This window comes from Rousettus aegyptiacus, unplaced genomic scaffold (genome assembly GCF_014176215.1).
Source record: "Rousettus aegyptiacus isolate mRouAeg1 unplaced genomic scaffold, mRouAeg1.p scaffold_m13_p_15, whole genome shotgun sequence".
Classification (NCBI taxonomy): domain Eukaryota; kingdom Metazoa; phylum Chordata; class Mammalia; order Chiroptera; family Pteropodidae; genus Rousettus; species Rousettus aegyptiacus.
Genome location: NW_023416290.1, coordinates 56,697,458 through 56,719,797, shown reverse-complemented (window position 1 = coordinate 56,719,797; position 22,340 = coordinate 56,697,458). Strand labels below are relative to the sequence as shown.

At 54.4% G+C, this 22,340-nt stretch overlaps 1 protein-coding gene across 4 annotated transcripts in view; it reads left to right on the top strand.

Moving 5' to 3' along the window:
* The window catches only part of ZFAT (zinc finger and AT-hook domain containing), a 92,674-nt gene that overhangs the window by 51,738 nt on the left and 18,596 nt on the right, over positions 1-22,340 (top strand). For 3 of the 4 annotated variants that reach the window (XM_016145627.2, XM_016145628.2, XM_016145631.2), the window contains exons 8-12: positions 904-991; positions 2,516-2,665; positions 3,697-3,870; positions 9,465-9,553; positions 17,717-17,855. In XM_016145627.2, coding sequence (XP_016001113.2) covers positions 904-991; positions 2,516-2,665; positions 3,697-3,870; positions 9,465-9,553; positions 17,717-17,855 — 640 coding nt within the window. The remainder of the gene's footprint in view (positions 1-903; positions 992-2,515; positions 2,666-3,696; positions 3,871-9,464; positions 9,554-17,716; positions 17,856-22,340) is intronic. The other variant, XM_036233052.1, reaches the window with a different exon arrangement.

Below are 22,340 nucleotides of genomic sequence, written 5' to 3'. Positions count from 1 at the left end.
GTGTCGTCCGTTGTTTGGGTAAACGTACGATGACACGTACCCATCATTGTAGGGTCACACGGAGCAGTTTCACTGCCCTATAAACCCTCTGCTCTGCCTGTTCGTTCTCTCTCCCCTCTACCCTGGCCACCATGGACCTTTTTATTGTCCATCGTTCTGCTTTTTTTTAGAATATAATATAGGTGGAATCACATAGTGTGTAGCCTTTTCAGGTTGATTTCTTTCACTTAGCAATATGTATTTAAATTTCTTCCACATCTTTTCGTGGCTTGATAGCTCGTTTCTTCTTGGTACTAAATAATACTCCATTGTCTGGATCTTCCACAGTCTATCCGTTCATCTACTGAAAGACAGTTGCTTCCAAGTTGGCAATTGTGCATACAGCTGCCATGGACGTCTATGTGCAGATTTTTGTGTGGACATAAGTTTTCTGTTTATCTGGGTAGACGGCAATGAGTGCAATTGCTGGATTTTATGGTGCGAATATGTTTAGTGGTCGTGAATCTCAATAGAACGCCTTCCGTGAACTCCCATGCGTTGAGTGCCAGAGCATGTGATGCGTGTGGGATCGTGGAGCAGCGCTGGGCCGTGTGTCCGACTTGCGGTCGCGCCCGGGCCTGTGCTGGCCCGGCCACCTCCTCGGGACCGTCCTCTGTCTCTCAGCCCCGTCCCTCCATCTGAAGTGGGGGCGATGCCATTTCTCTCCCACTCACGAGCGCGCCAGGCTGCGCGGGGCCAGATGCAGGCTGCATGTCACGGTCCGTGGAAAGGTGCACTGTGCGTCCGGCTGTGGTGGTGGTGGTGGCGGTGGTGGAGGAGACGGTGCTGGTGGTGGTGGTGGTTTTCCCGTGGAGTCCAGGTTTAAACAAGACAGTCAATTGATTGTGCTCTCTTTCTGTTAAGGACAAAAGGAGTTATTCTTGTCCTGTGTGTGAAAAGTCTTTTTCAGAAGATCGGCTGATAAAGTCACATATCAAGACGAACCATCCTGGTAAGGTTATGCAGTTTAGAGTGGGAAAGCAATGATAAAATCCTTACGTTTGTTTTAAAACACGGCACTACACATCAACTGCACTAAATGCAAATAAAGAGGGATGAAGATCTGCGTGAACTCGGGGCGGGCAATCATTTTGATTTAGAGCTGGACGTTACGTCGTCAGCTTGTTCACGGGGTCCTCAGATGTGTCCTTCCGCAGTCTCGCGAGGCCCCTCCTTTTTTTTAACGTGACCTCCGAGTGCCGCCGCCTGGTCACTCGCGTGGTCTGACACGGATTCCGCCCCGTGCCCGGCCCCGCCCGGGAGCCCGTGCTGCCCGGCGTGGTGGCTCACGCGGGGCCAGGCTCCCTCCTGGGCTGAGGAGCCTCCGCGGTTGGAATGACCGTCACCTCCGACCTCTCCAGTCCCAGGCCACCCGGGTGCTCGAGGCTGGAGCCGCCTGGGCGTTCGGACCTCGTCACTTTCTCACCCACCGGGACACGACTCCCACCTCCACCTGGGTGGTTCCTGTCCAGTTTCTCCCTCCTCTCTCAGAGTCCCGCCCCGGGGAGCCCCCCCCCCCACCTGTCACGGTGCACGCGGCGCCCACGCGGGCCAGTCCGGTGGCGGGCGCTCTCCTCGCTGCCCCCGGCACCGTGGGGGCGGGCTCCGTGGTGCCGCGTGGTGCCACCCGCGTTCCCTGCAGCAGCACCCAGCCCCCCGACTCGTTTTTTCTGGAGTATTTTAAAGTAGACCCCAGACAGCATATAATTTCCCCATAAAAACACGTTAGAATGCGTCTCCCACAAAGGCTTTTTTTTTTTTTGTCAACGTGACCACCATGTCCCCCTTAAAATGAACGGACTTCACAGCAGTTGCTACTTACTACCTGGTATTAGTCCATTTAAAATTTCCCCAGTTGACACAAAACAGTTGGTTTGCTTGAGTCACGATTCAAGCATTTAGCTTTTAGTCATGTCAGTTAAGGTTCTCGTGTTCTCATAGGACACCCCTGTACCCTCCCTTTTTCCCCCTATGACACTGAGTTGTTGGAAAAACTGGGTCACTTGAGACCAGGGATGCCTGTCCTCGGGCCACAGACCGGTATCGGCCCATGGCCTGCTGGGAACCAGGCCACGCAGCAGGGGGTGAGCGGCAGGCAGGCGGGCAGAGCCCCGGCGGTGTGCGCGGCCACTCCCCAGGGCCAGCGCCTCCGCCTCGGCTCCGCCTCGGGTCGTCAGGCATCGGGTTCACACAGGAGCCCCGGGCCCCGGTACCACGCAGGTCGGGGACGGCCGCTGCAGACGGCTCCACGCTCCGCTTCTGCCCGACAGGTGGCAGGTGCCTCGTGCCGCTGTTTCTCCATCCCTCGCATTTCGTGCGGACGGATGTTGAGATCTGAAGCTCGCCGAGGTTCTGGACTGACTCTGTAGTCCGAGATCCTGTCGCGTGCACCATGAGGCGCAGGCGGTTTGCCACCACATCCAGCGTGAACTGAGCCCTTCGGCGGCTCGTGCTGACCAGTCCGCTTTCCTTCCAGAGGTCTCCATGAGCACCATCTCCGCAGTGCTCGGGAGGAGGGTCCAGCTGAAGGGGCTGATCGGAAAGAGAGCCATGAAGTGTCCCTACTGCGACTTCTATTTCATGAAGAACGGCTCCGACCTCCAGCGCCACATTTGGGCTCACGAAGGTGAGTGCTCGCCGAGCGGAGCAGAGCGGCTCTTGCTGGCGTGCTTTGCATGGGAGCGCGTCCGGGGACGCCGTGGCCTCGGGGCTCCTGCAGGTGGCCTTGAGTCAGCGCTCTGCGAAGTGTGTCCGCCCACCGGCCACACCGATCGGAGTGTGCCTTTCCTCAAAGCTCTCGTTGCAGTTGGAGTTAAACAAACCTCTGTGACTCCTGACTTAAAAAGCAAGTGTCAGGAGAACCGGGCCAGCGCCGTCAGCCACGGCGGGGACGCTGGCGCCCAGGGCCGTGCGCGGCGCGTGGCGGGTGCCGGGCGTGTGCCGGCGATGCGGTGGGCGCAGGCGCGGGGGACGGCGGGGTCCGGCAGGTGTGGCCGCGCGGAGCGCTGTGACCCACGCAGCCTCGGTCACGCCTGGCTCCCCGGCCGCAGAGCCGCGGGTCGTGTAAGCAGGGGGGGTGCTGAGCACTCTGCAGTGCGCCCGTGACGCCCCCCCGTCCCCGCCCCCACAGCGCGCCGCGCGGGGTCGCAGTGGCCTTCGCGCTCGTCCTCGGGGCCGGGGCCTCGCGGCTGCACGCCGGCCCTCCACGTTTCCTGCGAAGCGGGGCCTGTGGGCGCCGTGAGTGCAGGAGGGCGGCCCGGGGGCCCCACGGCCCCGTTGCCGGCAGCGGCTCGCGCCGGGAGCTCCGCCCCGTCCGCTCCCTCACCCTGGTCCGCTTTGACTCCGCGCAGTGAGTCGGCGCCCGGGTCCGTGCCCTCGGGGGCCCGTCCAGCAGCGGGGAGGCAGGCATGAGCAGCCCTGCCAGTGGGGGGTCCAGGCCGCGGGCGCGCTGGGGACGCAGGGCCGTCCACTGGGGAGAGTCCGAGGGGGCTGCGGAGTGGACGCCCGGGCGAGAGCTCGGCGTGGGAACGTGAGTGGGGACGGGCGGGCGCACTGCCTTCTCCGGAGTGGACGCGGACCGCGCACGCGCCTTCAGACCCGCGTGCGTGTGCGTGTGTACACGTGTGTACACGTGCATGTTCCTCCCGCCTCCGCCAGGTGTGAAGCCCTTCAAGTGCGCTCTGTGCGAGTACGCGACGCGCAGCAAGAGCAACCTCAAGGCGCACATGAACCGCCACAGCACCGAGAAGACCCACCTGTGCGACATGTGCGGCAAGAAGTTCAAATCGAAGGGGACGCTGAAAAGCCACAAGCTCCTGCACACCGCCGACGGTGAGTGAGGGACTCCGGAGCGCGTCTTTTCCCCCCGGAAGTTTGGTTTGGGGCCCACTCTCGGTCCAGCAGAAGCCGGACGCGCCTGGAGGCGGGGAGGGCCGAGCCCTGCTAGGATTTCTGCTCGGTGGGAGCAGCGAGGCCTCTCCCGTGTCCCTGCTGCCCCGCGCCCGGTCCTGGAGCCGAGCCCAGCTGCCCCCAGTGCGGGGAGAACACCGCGTGTGCGTGTGCGTGTGCGTGTGCATGTGCATATGTGTGTCTGCGCACGTGTGGGGTGGGCGTGGAGCTGTTCAGGGACTGAGGCATCCTCAGGAGGCCTTGGTTTTTCGTTCTAGAAGCTCTGATCCTCTTCCACCCTCCAAACCCCCGTGAGCCTGAGGATCTGGAGAGTGTGGCCGCAGCCAAGCTGGCGTTTCCAGGGGACGCCACCATCCAGGCCACGTCAAAGTGTCCGTGGTCAGTCCAAAATGCGACCAGTGTTGAGGCATATTTGACCATGATAAAGTATCCTCAAGCGGATTTCATTTCCTTCGTTCATTAAGAGCTGTTGCCGGAGTTCCTGCTGTGAGCCAGCGGGAAGGGAGTTCCAGGCGGACGGGGGTGGGGAGGAAGAGCGCCTTCACGGGGCTTCTCTCCCGTGGGGCGGGGGGCAGCATGCTGCTGCGGTGGCCGGTGCTGTGACGCGGGCGTGTGGGAGCCCAGGGGAGGCCGCGGGAGTCCTCGTGGGTGCAATAGGTAGTGGTCTCAGTGCCCAGGAAGGTCACCCGAGGGGTTTGGGGGGGAGTTGAGGGAAGGAAGGCAGAGCTGGTTTGGGAAGACAGCAAAACCTAAAAGAACTGAAACAGTTAAAAAAAAATTTTTTTAGTGCCAGTCGTGTGAGAGACTCGTGAGTATTTTACGTAACAAGATTACTAAACTACGGTTACGAGCACGCTGTTACTTTAGCACAGTTACATACAAGAATCAGAGTTCACGATACACATGAAATTGAGTTTTGCTTTCAGGCTTCGTAGAGGATGCTAAAGCCTTTGGGCCCTGCCTTCGTTTTAAGAGCGTTCCGGGCCGGTGTGTCCCGCTGCGCGTCGAGGGGGTGGGCGGATGGGGGCAGAGGGGCCGGCGGGGCTCTCTCTGGTCCGAGACGGGCGCTCTGCCCGGGTGGCCAGGGCTCAGTTACGCTTCATCTTTGCCACTCACCGTAGCCTCTCATTTTCCCAAATCCAGCGTGGCAAGGGGAGGCCTGGGTGGTGGAAATGTTTGTTCCGACGCCACTGATGATCTACTGTGTAGCTTTTGCCAAGCCGTCGGCCGTTCTTGCCAATTTTAAGAAGGCTTTGAAAAAGGTTCGGTTGCATCTCAGCCATTTTTTCACAGTGTGCGGAGAGAGGAGCCGCCCTGGGTCCGGAGGGCGCACGCTGCTCTTGCTGCGTCTCCCTGTGTCCGTTTGCTCACAAGCCTTGGGAAAGCCGTGACCGGTGCCCAGCCAGAGAAAGCGGGCGGCGGGCTGGGTCGCCCCGCTGGCCGTGGTCGCCGACCCCTGCCGTGCCCCACCTCAGGGGTCAGTGGCAGCACCCGCCCCCCCCCCCCCTTGGTGCTGTCAAAACCTGGGGTCATCATGGACTGTCTCATTCATGCCCCACAAGGGGGGCCGCTAGCGGCTCCTGACTGTGCGCCCCTCAGCACGACCCAGCGTTCTGCTTCTGCCGCACCCCGGTGCACGCGTTTACAAGCCACCAGCCCCCTCACTGCTGCCCTGTGTCTGCCCTTGTCCCCCACAGTCCCTTCCCAGCCAGCGGCCACAGAGCGACAGCCCGCACCCTCACGAGGGCCTGCCTGACCCTCCCGCTGCATCCCTCTGTCTCTGCCTGCACCCCTCCGTCTCTGCCTGCGCCCCTCCACTCTATGTCTTTTCGAGCCCCAGCACCTAAATCAGTGTCTGATTTATAGGAGGTTTTTGTTGATTGAATTTTTATTGATCGAATGAGTGAAAAAAAATGTAAAGTGCCCTGCACGTAGGGCTCGGGATGTAGCAGCTCTCAGAAAGTGCCAATTAGTTGCCCCAGCTCATTGCTCAGATAGTTACAGTAAATCAAATGCTTGTGACTTAGATATTTTAAAATAGGAGAGAGGAACTATTAAACTCATCTTCTTGGGCATCTTTTAATCGAGTAAAAACGAATTGAGTAATTACCCTCTCTTCTACCTGCTTGTGAATCTGATTTTTCACGTTTGTTTTTTCAAAGGGGTGAATCCCTGTTTATCCATTCCTGTTTCCCAGAGGAGCTCATCACTGTGCCTCAGAAGGTCAGCCTGGGTGAAGGTCCCTGTTGAAAAGGTTTGCCAGTCAGTATGCACAAAGAGAGACGTCGATCTCCACAGGGCCCGATCGAATCCTTTGTGTGTACGCCAGCAGAACGCAAGAATGTAAAGCAAAAATCATGCCGTATCACGTTTTCCCTTTTGAGTTTAGAGCGGGCCTAGACGTGGTGTGCGGTCTAGAGGTTTATACGCGGTTTTGCTCACCTATAGCGGAGGGGGGAGGGTCAATGGTATCGCGCCGTCGTGTTACGTAAGCAAACAAGCATTCTCTAATCATGAAACCAAAGCTCTTCGAAGTTCATTGCCACTTCCTTTGGGTTCCCTGTCCCCCGATCCAGCCTGCCCTCGTACACTTGAGATGAGACGTTTTCTGGTAAAATTTACAAAGAGGAATTGTCCAAGCTTCAAGTGCTCTTATGCGTGTAATAATTGGACAGGTAGAGAGTTGAGTGTGGCAATTGGGTCCGAGTGGGGGAAGTACTGGTTTCCTCACTTCCCCAGTCTATAGTGTGAGATCCTGTGGCTGTGTGTTGAAATATTCTAGGGGAGTAAGGATGGAGTTTGTTCCTCTTTCCTCGAAAAAGCAGAATCAGCTCTGGGATGAGGTAGCCGCACTAGGCCATGGTCTCTGTTTCTGAAGCGGGAAGTTCATAAAAAATGGCACCTGAGCAGCCGGCGGGTTGGTCTTACCAGGTTTTTATTAATGGTGAGAGCCGCTGGGCATAACGGAGGCCACACTACGAAGCGAACCACACAGCGAACTAAACGGTTAGCTTAGACTCACATGCAGATTCAGCCTCTGAGGGAAGCGCGGTCGCCGAAGCCGTCCCCCGGGCGAGGGGCTCTGCCGTCACTGGAGTCTGGTTCCGGTGCCGTGCTGCTTCCTGTTCTTTCATCCGATTCTCTCGTTGCCTTTTGTTTCATCCACGTCTCGTGCTGATCTAGTCCTTCTGTTATCAAACCGATGTACTAATTACAGAGAGCCATCGGCCTCTAAGCCCGCAGTTGCTTGAAGTTCAGCCTTTAAAGTGCAGGGACTTTGTGAGCTGTGTTTTTATTGCTGTAGCCATTTCCGCTGTGATTCGCGGTGGCAGAAATCACCGCAGAGGCCTGCTGTGCTGCCCGCCGGGCACCTCCCTCCCGGCGGGTGCAGACCCGTGTGCCGGGCTGCGCGGAGGGGCAGCGAGGCAGGCGGGGTCCCGCGGGCTCAGGAGGGCCGGCCCAGGTCGGAACCCCGCGCAGCCGAGAACACGCCCTTCGCCACCCGCGCTGGAGCGTGGGCGGGGTCGTGTCCTGTGGCCGCGGTGACAAACTGCCACACGTTGGCACCGCCTTCCCCCGGAAGCCCGGTGAAGTCATGAGAAGGCACGGTCCCATTCACTGTCAGTAACGGTGGAGATTGGCGGAAATTGGCCTCTCCGAGTACTTCAGCACACCTTCGAGTCCGAGGTACACCTAACGTTTCATTGGGCAGGGGTGATTTACTTTGACAGGTGCTTGCAACGAGCGGCCTTACGTCGGGAGGAACTGTCCCTCGGTGTCTTTCCCCATGTTCTGATGGGGTCCGGATGCCGGGACGTGGGGGCGGGGTCTATTTCTGAGCTGGTTTAAGATTTCCCTGCCGCCCCGTGCCGCCTCATTGTCCCGTTGAGCTCTGTTTAGAGCGGCTGAGCAGCTGGGACTGGCCCTGGGAACTCACATCTGGGCCTCTGGGTCAAATGAGAAGAACTCAGCAGGTAACTCCAATTCTGGATTCTGTGGTTCGGGACTGGCCAGGCTTCGCTCCCACAGCAGCTTTTTTCCCCGTGGCCGTGTGTTGCAGAAAGCTTCCAGTACTTTCCTGGAAAAGTGTTTCTCCAGAAAGTCGTGTAGGACTCGTCTTTCTTTTGTCCTCCTGCTTGCCAAGACTTGGCTCAGGATGACTTCTCACTGTTGGCAAAGGTTAATCCGGCCTCAGAAGGCAAGGAATGAACACCTGAGATTTTGCACAAAATGAGGCCGCTGTGTTTGTGAAGGGGCAGAGGTGCCCGGTTGGAAGGATCACCCATAAATCGCCATGCGGCCAGGCAGGGCTGGGGGCATGTTTCAAAGGACCGCGAACTCTTTCGAACTTCAAGTTCAGGAACGTTTGATACCATTTTACGGTTCTCTTTGGAAAGACCTGTCTTTCGGACTGTGTACAATAGCGGATGAGATGAAGCATCCTACATTTCGGAGGCGGATGCCGATTATCTAAAATACTTTTCTGTTGCACAGGAAACATCAAACAACACTCACAAAAATCTCACTCCTTCCCACAAGTGTACACACAATTCTGTACCTAACAAGAAGGTCATTCTTATTAAAATTCTTGTTTGGTCTTCGCTCATGTTCATACGGAATGATTACATAGTTGCGATTAACATATAACTAACTATTGTTCTTATAGCCTCAAAATTAACGTCATGATTATTTTTCATTGCTCTTGAGGCCATGGATATCACATTCGACGGTTGCATAATGTCCCATTAAGGTGGCGATCTGCGCGTTACGTGGCCATTCCCTTGTTTTCGGACACTATTATTTTCTTCCCGCCATTTTTACCATGGATGTCGTGGGAGCCCCTTCTTGCATGTGGGCCCTTCCTGCTTGTGAGCTGACTCCGTGGGTGCGTCTCCAGGAGCGGGATGGGTGTTCGTGAGTGTGCAGCGTGCAGGCGTGCGAGTGCCCCAGCCGACCTCTTTCGCGGCTCGTCATTCGGCGGCCGGTACCATCGGACAGCGTCGTCAGGAGCAGAGGGCTTCCTCACGCGGGGTAACGAGCAGGGGGCGTGCGCCGCCGCCCGGCCCGCGGTGCCGTGTGTCGGTGTGGGCCGTCGCGGACTGCTTCGGGTTCCGTAGCTCCGCTCCCGAGCAGATCGCTTGTCCGTGTCCTTTTCCGTCTGTCCGCTTTCCGGGGTCTTGGCGCGTCGCGGTCACACACTCACGGACGCATTCCTGACCGCGGGGGCCACCCCGTGCCCTCCGCTCCCTCCACGCGTCTTCCCTGTCGTCGGCTGGTCACACCTGGACCGTTTCCTTAGGAGCCGCCCCAGGTGTCACCGTGGTGGGCCCGCCCCAGGCAGAGCTGGCTGTCCCTGCACGGCCGGCTCCCTTCCGTCCCCTGTCCTTGCTTGCCGCCGCGCCCTGGGCTTCCAGACGCAGACGGCGGGGGCCCCTCTGTGCGCCGGGCTCGCGCCTGGCGCCACGGTCGCGCGTAGGAGCCGTCAGCCTGACGACCTGTGCTTGTCCCCCCCGCAGGGAAGCAGTTTAAGTGCACGGTGTGCGACTACACGGCGGCCCAGAAGCCACAGCTGCTGCGGCACATGGAGCAGCACGCCTCCTTCAAGGTAAGGGCCCGGGCGGGGCGCAGGTCGTTCTCCGCCTTTGCTGCCGCGTCCCCGCTCCTGAGCGGTGCCGCCGCTGGGGGTGAGCTTGGGGCCTGAGTGGGAACCCCAAGCCCGCCGTGGCTTCTCGCACCCCACGGGTCAAGTCCTGTCTCTCAGCGGACGGGCCGACGCGGCAGGCGAGCGGGCTCCTGCCGGCGCCCCGTCCTCCTCAGACTTCGCTTCCTCGTTCCTCTCCGCCGCCTGCGTGAGTTCCCCGTGCAGCTGGTTTCACGTAGCCGAAAGCAACGCACGTTCATTGTCTTAGAGTCTGTAGTTCAGAATTTCCACATGGTTCTCACTGAGTTATAGTCAAGGCCGTGTGCTTTCTGGAGGCTCGAGGAGAAGATCCATTCGCTTGCCTTTCCTGGCTTCCGGAGGCCACCCACGTTCCTCGGCTCCTGGCCCCTTCTTCCGTCCTGAAAGCCAGCAGCCTGGTGTCCCTCATCTGCCCCCTTCCCTGCCCCTCTTCCGCCTCCCTCTCCCACTGGCCAGGACCCTGTGATCACAGCAGCCCTCGCGGATCGCATCCTCTGTGGAGGTCAGATGGCCAACAGCCTGAATTCCACCTGTCGGCGTAATTCCGTTTGCCATGTCAGGGTCCAGGGATTAGGACGTGGGCATGGGGCGCGGGGTCTTAGGCTGCCTGCTGCATCCCCACACTCTTTCTCTTCCTTCTTCACATCTACTCGGTGGTAGAAAACTTCCATCAAAACCAGAAAAACATAGTGCGCGTGGTGGAGACTCAGCCCTGTTCCACTGATCCTGGACGGGGCCTCGCAGTCCTTGCACCGGAACCGCTAATCTTTGCAGTTGGCTCGCGAGAGGAAACCACTTTGCGTTTCTAGATCTAGATGTGTAATTTGTAGTGTATAATTTGTGTCAGGAAACCCTGTAATAAGAGCAAGTTTTTATACTGCCTTTTAAAATTACATGTTTTTATTTATATATTTTAAAAATAAAGTCAGTGCGTGTTTAGTAAATATGATATGGAAAATGCTCTTTGGTTCCTTGTACAATCTTGGGATATAATTTTTTCAAGACATGATTGTGGTCACACTGTAAGTGAGTGTTTTTTTTTGATGGAGATGAAAATGTCAGTTTTAGTACCGATAAAGCTGTACTGGAGAACTTGGCTGGGATGAGTGGCCAGATGGTTTGCTAAGAATACTCGCTTCTGAGTGAGAAGGCGTAACCTCCCCGTCAGAGGCAGGGCGGGGCACCCTAAACCTTCAGGCATTATAAATATCTTTTTTATTTACCATTGTTTCATAGGCCTTTTCACATTCCATGAAAACGTATTTATTAGTTTACTTTAAATGGCTGCTTAAGGATGAATGTCCTGGTTTAATTAACCATTCCCTCATGATTCAACAGTTTGCTCGTTCCCCGTTTTTGCTGTTCTAAAGAGCCGCCCTACGATGGCTGTCTTCGTGCCAAAAGCATTTCTGTGTCATCCTAAAACCTAAAGGACTTTAGAACCCTGGGCGAGGCCCGTCGAACCATTGAGCATTAACAGACGGTGAAGGTGTTACATGTGATTCTTGCGTCTGTAGTTAAAATGTGTTCCCTGGGCTGCAGGCGACACTCTGAGCCTTAAAGAAGCACCAGAAAAGGTGCTCGGGCCGGAAGAGCTGCTGCCGCGCCGGGCGTCTGCAGACAGAGAGAGGCCCGGTCTCCCTGCCCAGCTGCCCAGCCCAGCTGCCCAGCCCACTGCCCAGCCCACTGCTGTCCTGCAGGTGACAAGCCCGACACCGTCCCGAGAGGCGGCGTGGTCAGATAGGCAGGAGCCGCTCCGGGGGTTTCTCCCTTAGGCTCATGTGCGCCCATCGCTCTGTCGCTGGAGATGTTTTCAGTGGTCGGGCTGGTTGATTCACTCCCAGCCTCCTTTGTGTGTGAGTAAAAAGTGACTTGATTTTATTTAAAAGAATCTTTATTTTGACATTATTTTAGACTCACAGAAGTCACAAAGAGAGAGTTCCTGTGCACCTGTCACCCACCTTCCCCCAATGATAAAATCTTACCCACAGTCTGTTATCAAAACTAAGAAATCGACTCGGGTATGTTACTGTTAACTAAATGACAGGACTTTACCATGGCGTGTGGACGTTACCAGTCTTCTCTCTCTCTCTCTTTTTAAATAACAAGCTTTTTCAGGTAGTTCTAGATTCACGGCAAAGGTGAAAGTACGGGGCGTTCCCGTACACCACCCGCCTTCCCCCATCTTCAACACCGCACCAAAGTGGTTTATTGGTCATCGATGAACCTATGTCGGCACATCGTAATCACCCGAAGCCTATAGTGGATGTTGAGGTTTACTCTCCGTGTACATTCTGTGAGTTTAGACTAATGCAGAATGACATGTACCCACCACTACAGTTAGAACGTCAGCAGTCTACGGCCAGGCCACCCTGAACAAGCCCGAGCCCGTCTGATCTCGAAAGCTAAGCAGGGTCGGCCTGGTTAGTGTTTGCATGGGAGACCACCTAAGAAGACCAGGCAAAAAAGAAAAAAAAAAGGGGGGGATTGTAAGCCGACAAGGTCCTTGCAATCTATGAGGTCAACCAAAGGTCGCCTCACCTAAAAATAAAAAAAAAAAGTCAATAAATCCCAGCTAAGGGATATGCTATAAAATAGCTCATCAGTGTTCCTCAAAAATTAGAAAAAGTCTCAGAAACTGTCACATCCGAAAGGGCCTAAAAAGGCGTCATGACTAAATGTAATGTAATGAGATCCTGGAACAGGAGAAGGAAATCTGAATAAAATGTGGACTTTAGCTGATGGTAACGTATTCACGTTGGTTTATTAGTCGTAATGAGCTGCCTTTGATGTAAGTTTATATGGCACAGCTACTTTGGATGACAATTTGGCATGTTCTCCCCAAACTGAATGTATCTTACCATGCGGTCCAGCAGTTAACCAAAGGAGTTTTCCGAGCTCCGCCCCGTCAGTGAGTAACTGAGATGATGTTGTGGGGACGTGCAGACCTGGGCCCTGCCCCCGCTCGCCCAGGGTGTTTAAAGCACACGAGCCCGCCCGCCCGCCCGCCCACCGAGCCACGCGGGACTGGGCCGGGCCTCCTCTCTCCCCGCCTGCCTCGGCCCCCAGCCGTCAGCCCTGCCCCGTGGCACTTGGCGGAGCTCCCCGTTTCACGGGGAGAAGGTTGGTAGGCCACCGTGCCAGGGGTGGAAGCGGCCGCAGTCTCTTTGCTCCGAGGCAGGGCTCGTCCCTTCTGGAATTTGTGTCCTCAGTCCGATGAATTTAGAAACGTGTGTCGTGTTGTTAGTTTGGGAGCAGTGGTCCCATGTGATTTTCCACCTCCTACCTGGCGGCCGGAACGCCCACCCGGGTGATCCTGACAGTGTCTGACACAAAGCGGGTGCCCAGTACACGCTCATGTGGACCCCCGGCCCTCGGAACTGTGTCCACGGGGGAAGTAGCCGCGTGCGGCTGTGGCTTGAGCCCGCGCCTGACAGCACAGGCCCTTCCTTTTCTGATACTGTACGTTGTGGCTCAGCTTGTCAGGGCCTGCGACATGGTCTGCTGCTTATGGAGTGCAAAGACCCCCCGATCCCACTGATTTGTCATATTCCTGACCGTGTAAACGTGCCACTTAACGCGGAGAACGCTTCACGAGGCGCGTTTCCCACACGGAGTTCTTCGTAAATTCACCTCCTTCTGACAGGGCCTCCCCCGAGCGGCGCTGCCCAGCGGTGCCGGGCCTGCCCATGCGTTCGCAGAGTCCGCTTCCCTGGGCGTGGGGTCCAGCCCTGACGCTGTGCCTTTCCTCGTCACCGCTTCCCACCCGCTGTCTGCATTGTCCTGAGCCCTGTCCCAGGGTCCCCATTGCTGGAGGGAGTTTGCACTTTGGGTCTCTGCTCTGCGAGGCTCCACGAGGCTCCTTCCTGACTTCTGGAAAGCAAGTCAGAAATCGGGAGTGTGAATGTGCAAGTCTGCAAAAAAAAAAAAAAAAAAAAAAAGTCTGCAATCAGCAGTTTTCAAACTCCGTGCATTTTGGAAACTGCTCGTTGTGACGTGACTCAGTGCGGGCCGTGCCTTCTCACCTTAGACTTCGTTATTTCTGAAACGCGCGCGGCCTGGGGGCCTGGGTTTGCCACGTCTCGGACCTGCCTCCGCCTGGCCCTCCGCAGGCAGGCCCGCCTTCCCCGCGGCCACAGCCCTCGTGGACGTAGATGGGCATGTCCTTTCAAAAGGGGCATCAGCCAGACAGCTGTCTTGAAAAGACATTTTTGAGTTTATGTTTGATATGTACCTAAAACCAGTCGAACCCTCAAAAACTTATATCATGAAGCCTGAGGACTCTATTGCCTGTTGTCAAACTAAAATTTGCTCAACCGAAGGATTTTCACAAAACTCATGAGATTTCAGTCGTTGATTTTGTTATCAATGAGGAACTTTTCCTAAGTCATCTATGTGGAGTACATGATAACCACCATTTAACATTTAGATTTCTAAGAGACAAGTATAAAGTACTAAATTTTCATCTGGATTTTTGATGCAAAACGTGAACCGTTTGCTTATTCCTTTGACACCCCTTTTCTGCGCCCCTCCAGTGGGCCAGGCTCCAGCAGGCTGGAGGTGTGAGGAGGAAGCTAAGCCTCCGTCCGCCAGGCCCACGAGTCGTGCACAGAACAGCAAGTGTGTTGTGTTAAGTGCTATGAGAAAGTCGCGTGCCATGCATGTGGGACACAGAAGGCCACCTGATTGTTTCAGCTCCGTCATATTTTAAAAGCCGTCTTTAAATGGGGCTAATGTAATTTCATCCTATCATGTAAAGGCTGTAGCTTTTAGAACCTATAGCAACGAGAAAGTTCTCTGGCTGACTGATACCCACAACTCCCGGGGAGTGAGCGTAATGGCTTGTCGCACTCCTGATAACGAGGTGGGTCCCCACGGTGTTTATATCGTGCCCCCGTGAGGCTGAGGGGAGTCTTACATACGGAAGGCCCCGGGCAGTGGAGCTTGCGGGACACGTGAGGGGCGTACCAAGGTGGTGTCTGGGCGGGGTCAGCCAGGGTGCGGCTGGGCGATAATTCACTCCCGGTTGCCAGTCTAACCTTAGTGAGTAAGGGAGCAAAGTATGGGAATGGGCTCAAATAAGCAGAAGTTTTAGGACCGCACATTTGTGCAGCCCAGCCAGGTGCATCGCTGGCCAGAGACTTCGGTGCGCCCCAGCAGGCCACGTCCTCTAGCCCTGCCCCTGGCGTCCTGGCCGCGTTTCTCCCGCAGCTCCAGCTCGGGAGATGGCCTCCTCTTGCCATCAGAAAGCTCCACCTCCAGGCGGAGCATTTAGGGACATTCGTGTCAGAATGAAGGAGGCGGGAGAAGGGTCCCTTTCACAATCGCCGTATGTTAGGCATGACAGTACATGCTTTATGTGCTTCATTTCCCCCTCAGAAACCCTACAATGCAGGTATCGATGTCCCCATATCACCGACGAGGAGACTGAGGCCCAGGGTCCGCTTGGGTAACATGCTCAGGCATGACGCCATCATCAGCAAGTGGCGGAGCCAGCGTTCCGGCCCTTGTCTCCGTAGACAGAGCTGCTCTCTACCCACAGCCGCCTCATCCTCAGGCTGAGCAGAGGGACCCTGGCCACCTCATCGTATTTCCCTCACGGAGCCTCGATTGCATGGGCCTGTAGTTCCAAGTTTAGCTTTCAAAACTCGAGCAGAACCTCTCCGCAAAATGCTGACTGGGTGTAAACTTAGCAGGAACGTTTTCCAAGTTCGGTGGAAATTACGGATCCGTAGGCAAAGGGGTTCGAAAGTCAAGTGTCAGGTTTCTGCTCCTAGTTTTTGTTTTGCTTCTCAGTTTTTAGTCTCCATGAAAGTGAAGAATCTGAGATGACAGGTTTTTCTTTCTTTCTTTTTTTTAAGCATAGTTATGTGTGTGGGGACAGCCTTCTAGCAAGAGAAAAGCTGGTCTTGCTACATGTGGGGAGGAGGTGGTCTAGGGACCATTGTTTAAATTGTTTAGAACTGAAATGTTTCTGCAGAAAACCTTTTATGCCATCTTCAGCTTCCTGGTATTTTAGATTCTTAGAGCACTTCCGGAAAAAAAGAAGGGAATTGGGTTGATTTACGTTAAATTGAAATCCTGTCTATCTAATCGTGTGCAGTATATTCTCTGGAAATACTGCATTTTTGACAGCATAAGCGATTACAAAAAAATCAATAATTGGAGAATGCTGATGAGCCTTCTGAGCTCTGGCACAGAAAGCAATCAGTGTGGATTGATTTACTGTTATTTATTGTCATGAGATAATTGCCTCCATGTGGCCATGTTTGAACTTGGGGTACCCCGTGGTTTTAAAACATTTATTCTTTTAACTTGTTTAATTTGTCTCTGACCTTACTTTACAATAGAGGTGGCTTCGTGCCCCTTAAAGGTATGAAGACCTGGCTTCTCCTCTCTGGATCCTTAGCCCCAGGCTTGGTTTTGACCCTGTCATGCCCGATCCTGGAATGAAATCCCAGCCTCATGCTCTCGGGCTTGTAACTTTAGAAGAAATAGGGGGGAAATAAACACAAAACAAGACTCTCCTCTCGGGATCGGTGGCTTTGACCGGAGGCTCAGGTTGCAGGCAGCCGGGAGGAGCAGGGCCGTTGCGTTGACCCTCTCTGGTGCGGACCGTTTCTCGGACAGCTGCCCATCGGAGACGCGAGTCCGTGGCGTCCACCTGCCCCGTCACAGGCCACAGGACTCGCCTCCTCTCTCCTCGTGGAAGAGAGGCTGCTCACAGTCCGTCTTTGAAAACGTTCCTTCCAACTCGAAGAAGTAAGGATTTTCACGGAAATTAGCAGCTCAGACACGACTTCTCATTTGGGCTCACGCATATCCTTTTTTTTTTTTTGCCTGTCTGCTCATGTTTTGGCAGTTTTTCTCCTCATTAGCAGTTCTGCCATGGGGAGTAAAAGGAGCTGACGCTCGTGAAGCAGCTCCTCTGCTTTGTGACAAGGGCGAAACGGGCCCTCGGGCCTGAGGCGAGGTGCGGGGACAGTGTGTCGCTCCGACCACCCCCACCTGACTCTGCGCCCCCGACCACTCGGTGCTGGTCGGCAGCAGAACATTTCTGGCTGTTCTTTTTGATTTGTGTGTGTGTGTGTGTGTGTGTGTGTGTGTGTGTGTGTGCAAGTGCTAACGTTTCAAAAATAATTGCATTATATTTGCTTACGTAGAGATGAAAGCATGAAAACGTTTTGGCTTTTATTTCAACTTTGCAGATGGTCATGTGTCGGCACGTTAGACCTCGTGTTTTCTGCTCGGTAGACACGTGAGGGAGGTGGACTGGTTTTTGCCTTCGTTCCGGGTCTTTCGTTCGATCGATTCCTGTGGGCCGAACACAGAGTTCCCTCGTGTGGGAGACGAGTGTGGCACGTGCAGTGGAGCTCAGGGCCCCCCCGACCACAGCGTGGCCCCCACCTGGGGTGCCTCACCCACCAGTGCCCCCGTGCCTTTCTGTCCGAGAGCGACCCTCGTGGGGCAGCAGCCTTCCCTTTAGAGCCTGGGGTGGCGTCTTTTGCTGTGCGGGACTGATGGGGGAGGGGAGCCGGGGTAACTTCGAGAAAGGTTTCCGGGGAGCCTGGGCCAGACTCAGTAATTAGACTGCAGGAAAAGAGGGCAAGAAGTCTAGGGTGACTCAGGTTTCTGTCTTTGGGCGATGAGCTGATTTTGCAGAAAGACGGCGAGTCTGAAGTCACGTATGTTTATTTTGAGATGCCTACAGAGAGCATCTGTGTAGAGACACCTGGAAGACATTTCTCTCTGTGGTTCAGGAAGAATCATAACTAGATATATAGACCCCAACCGTCAACGGTGTGCAGACCCCTCCTAGTCTGGGGACACCTTGCCCGGTCACTTGGTCGGTTCCACAGAGGCAGGACTAAACACCACGGTCACATCTTCCCTGGAGTGTATCCCGGGAGGGTGGGCCTGCTCCTTGTGGGCTCACGCACAGAGGGGAGACTAGAGGGGGAGGGGGGATCCGCACCTCTCCTTGGGGGCGTGGTCTCAGCCGGGGTGTGGCCTCAGCCGGTGTGTGGCCTCGCGGGGCCTGGTCTCACCTGGGGTCACCGTCCCCTAACCACGCTCTTTGCCCTGCAGCCCTTCCGCTGCGCCCACTGCCATTACTCGTGCAACATATCCGGCTCCCTGAAGCGGCACTACAACAGGAAGCACCCCAACGAGGAGTACGCCAACGTGGGCGCCGGGGAGCTGGCAGCCGACGCGCTCGTCCAGCAAGGTAAGTGACGGGCCTCCCCCGCCCCCCACCCCCCGGGGGCCCTGCTCAGTGGGCCTCGTCCCATCGAGAAGAACCGGGGTACCTGGCAGTGTGACCCTAATCGCTGAACGCTGAGTGGTGTTGATTCCTCATCATTATTGTGCCTTCCTCCTCCTCATCAGTGTTTATCTGCGTTTCGTATCGCCAGGATAGCATCAGGGCGACTTTAATGGAAATCTCAAATGAAGGCGTCCTGGTTCACCCGCAGATCTCACCGCCCTCCGGGTAGCAGTCGTTATCAGCACTGCCTTCTCTTCATTGTCCACGTGTACATGTTGCATGAACAAAAGTTCCCGACTTTCTGTCTGTACTTAACTGATTAACATGGACATGCTTTTTTTCCCCTTTGGTCTTCATAATTATAATTTCTCAGGGCTTTTTGTGATACAGCGTCAAGTGGCAGAACCTCATCTTGTTGAACATTGTAGGATTTCCAGATTTTTCTTTTACTGCAGTTATAAATAATGCTATGGCAAACATTTATGGGTGAGCTTCTTTAGATTAGCCAAAAATATTTATATAGTGTTCAGATTACTTATTCATGCTAAAAATGAAAAAAAAAAAACCCACATTTAGAACAATCAACTAAAGAGAATGGATGAGAACCTCTAACAGTGAAAAGTTTGGGGGTTTTTGCTTCGTTTTGCAGTAAGTAATCACATTTTCCCACTTGCGAGGGTTTAACGCACACACTACCGCCATACAAAGAGATGCTGTATTTATATCCGGACTCCAGCAATTCAACTAAAAAATGATTGCACCATACAGAACGCCAGTTGCTACTTTTTCCCGAGTCCTGTGTCTATTTGAAGCTGAAGACAGTTTTAGAACTCTTTCTCTGGTTAACAGGGGTGTGGGGTGCACAGTTCGCTGGTGCAGGGTGAAGCTCCGCTTGCTGGAATCGCCATAAAATGCATCTTAATCTAAAACAAATGAATCGACTGTGCCCTCCAGCACCTTCGGTGACAGAGTGGATGCACGGACATGGACGAACAGCAGAAAAAGTTCAGGATAATTTTAAGGCCATCCATCTGGGGGCCCGGGGAGCACGTGCCTTGTGTTTGCGTGAACAGCAGCCGCATGGCACTGGAGAGCGGGGTGGCGAGGTGGGCATGAGGCTGTGACCGTTAGCTGTGCACTCGGGGTGGGTGGGGCACTCGAGCTCCCACCGCGGACCCTCGCCTGAGACGGAGTTCACAGCCGCCGTCTCGCGGGTGGTGGCGAGGACCTGAGTGCCTGGCTCTCGGTGCATTATCGTTCGTTCTTGTGTGTCCTTCCCTTGTTTTTTTTTTAACGTGAAAATATGTAAGACCTTCGGAGCCATTGCATCATTTTGACCCTGTCCAGGAATCACAGAGGAGGGACTGGACACCTGGAGTCACAGTAAATCACTGGAGTCGTGGGCTGGAGATGTGTGTAACGTCCTTCACACCTTTTGGGGTGGAGTGACAGGAAGCAGACATTTACCGTGGCTGTTGAGACAGGCGTAGGCATCTGATTGATGACATCGTCATTACTCGGTGCCTCCAAACTTACATCATTGCCTTGCCAAAAATATGCCGAGGTCGAACTGTTTCATGCCCTAAGTTTTCAGTTAACTTTCTAAGACTCTCTATAATCAGTTGACGTTCTCTGAAAGGGTCTAGGTTTTATTTTTAATTCCTGCAGGGGTATTTTTGGTCTTCTTGACATATATGTGTGTACATATGTGTGTGTGTGCATGTATGTATGTATATACATATATACACATACACATGCATATGTCATGTTGAGGAAGAAACAACTGAGTATCTCTTGGCCCTTAAGAGGCCTTGTGTTTTGGTGGGAGAACCATCTCTGAAATCAAGTAGCTGGTTGAAAGTGAGCATAGCTTAGAAATGTCCAGAACACACAGCCCACCCCATGCTAGAGTCTGGGAGAGGGAAGGAGAATGGGGTCAGAGGGGAGGACTGGAGGAAATCACTGTGGTCGGAAATGCTGAGTCACTTGGTACCATGGGAACTTTTCATTTTCTTTTGGCTAATTTAGGTGATTCTCCCCATCCCCACTTGGTTTTATAGTCCACTTCTACTCCTCAAAAATATCTTCACAGGACTTTGTAATTTCTTATTTCGATATAGAGGACTATGTGTTCAAATGATAGTGAATCAAGTGCGGTCTTTACGAAGTGATGTTACAGTCTCAGCCCAAGGGCGGGGGTGGCTTGTCCGTCAGCTGCGTGTAAGCGGCGTCTCACGGTGGTGCAGGCAAAGCCGTCAACTTCTGGAGACAGTCCCCCTGCCTCGTGCTCCGGGCTTGGGGGAGGGGGCCGGCGGGGCGCCGTGGAGGAGCCGGGGAGGAAGGACCCAGCGGCCAAGATGTTCCCCAGACTCCTGTCCCTCGTAGGTTTCCGAGGGAAGGGGCCCTGGTGTTTTCTCCTGCCGCCTTCTTCTAAGGACGCCTGTGGTTACACTGGGCCCACCCCAATAATGCAGAGTGGTCTCCCCACCTCCAGATCCTCAACCGAATCACATCCTTGAGGTCCCTTCCGTCAGGTGGGGTGCCGTGCTCCCATGTTGTGGGGATTAGGGCGTGAATGTTTGCGGGGCCCATTCTCCTGCTGCTCACCACAGCGCCTCTGTTAAGGTCACATATGTCACCTTAGAGAACCCCCCCCCCCCACCCCGAGCATCTAAGGAAGCAGTTCGGGGTCATGTGAGCAAGGTACCAGATCCAGGCCTTCCGACTGCCCACCCCGGTATTCCATGCCATTCTGGGAGATATATTATTGAACGTGAAATTGAATTTTCAATAACGTCAGCCTCCACAGAGGAGCGCAAATATTTTAATGCCTGAGACTCTCCTAGAATATATTGTGTTCCAGAGAGAGCACCAGATGCCGTGATTGAGTTTTAAAATTGCTCCTGAAATTCTATTTTTTTGCCAGGGTCATCATTTCTTACGAGGGAATCGTGATTTGGGGTTTGGCAGTTTTTATGGTGTGCATGTAACATCCACTCTGCGAGTGAATTCCCGCTTCCCCGTGACCTTTTAATGTGCATTGCCTAAGAATGTAATGAACTGAAGTAAAAATTAATTTCTCTCAGCTTTAATGTCAGTTAACTGGCAGAGTTATACGTTTGGTCTAGATTATATATTTCCATTTCTCGTTCTGTAATTAACATCACTGTGGCAAAGGTTGAAGTTTTAATTAATGTGGGGGCATATTAATTTTCATTTAAGCATAATGCAAGGATGTTTTCCTCCCTGCATTACTTTCCATTAAAAAGTACCCCAGAAGCAATCTTTAATTTCGTGTTGAAGCTGGAGTGTAGCCTGAGAGAGTTTGCTTTTGTTCAGTGCCTCATATTAAGTCTTTATAGAAGCAACATCAGTTTTGGGGGGAAGAAAAGATTCTTATACCTTGGGGGGCTTTAAAAGATGATTGTAGGGAAATATCCCCTTTTAGATGATTAATAAATGATAACAAAGCTGGCTAAACACTAAGTTTCATTATCCTTTGGCCAAGAAGAGAACGATTCCATTTGGTTTTGCCTTAAAAAAAAAAAAAAAAAGAAAGAAACAGAGTGTTTGAGTTTCAGAAAGCGTTTGAGATGTCTTTTCTGTAGAATGTTCTTGAAGCTCGGCATTCGGTCTGCTGCCGGCTCGCCGCTGGCGCTGTCCCCCGTCTCTGTGAGACTCCTCCATGCTCCCCGGTGCCTCCCGCGTTGGGAGGCCCTACAGCAGTGACCCAGGGCCCTAGAGGATGTGCGTCACCATCCGGGTGGGCTGCCGCTGCTGCTCGTGACGCTTTGGGGAGTCACCACGACTTCAGCTGAGAGACAGGGAACCCCAGTTACAGAACTGCCCCCCGTAAGGGCCCACTGGCGTGGAATCGATTCAGGGCGTCGAGCACATCGTCACTGCACCTGGCAGATGCTTACATGGTGTGATGCATCCCCAGGAGACTCGTCAGGCTCTCAGTACTTCGTTAGGACGGCATCGGCGTCAGCGTGGAGTTCCTCTACTCCCTCTGTCGTTGCCCAGCGAGCAGGACACAGGTGGCGGCCTGAGAACCCTCGGGGTCCAGCTCAGCTCTCCCATTGCCTCAGCGATGCCGGTGAACACGGATGCTTTTGGACACCACCGGATACGGACCTCCAGGGTGCAGGGGGGGCTGAGTGTTTGAGAGGTGGCGGGGCTCCGGACAGAGGACCAGGAGGAGTTCGAATCAGGGCTGGACGACCGGAGAATGGGAGCCGTCACAGAAGCCCAGTAGGAACAGATCTGGCTGGGGAATGTGGTCACGTTGTCATATAACGCACAGAAGTCACACTGGAAGGCAGCACAGCTGGAGGTCAAGGGTGTGGGCCCTGGGGTTAGCCAGACTTGGTTTCAGTTCTTGGCTTTACTGAGTGACCGCGAAGGCTTGCCTGACCACCCGGGGCCTCCGCGTAAGCAGCTGAT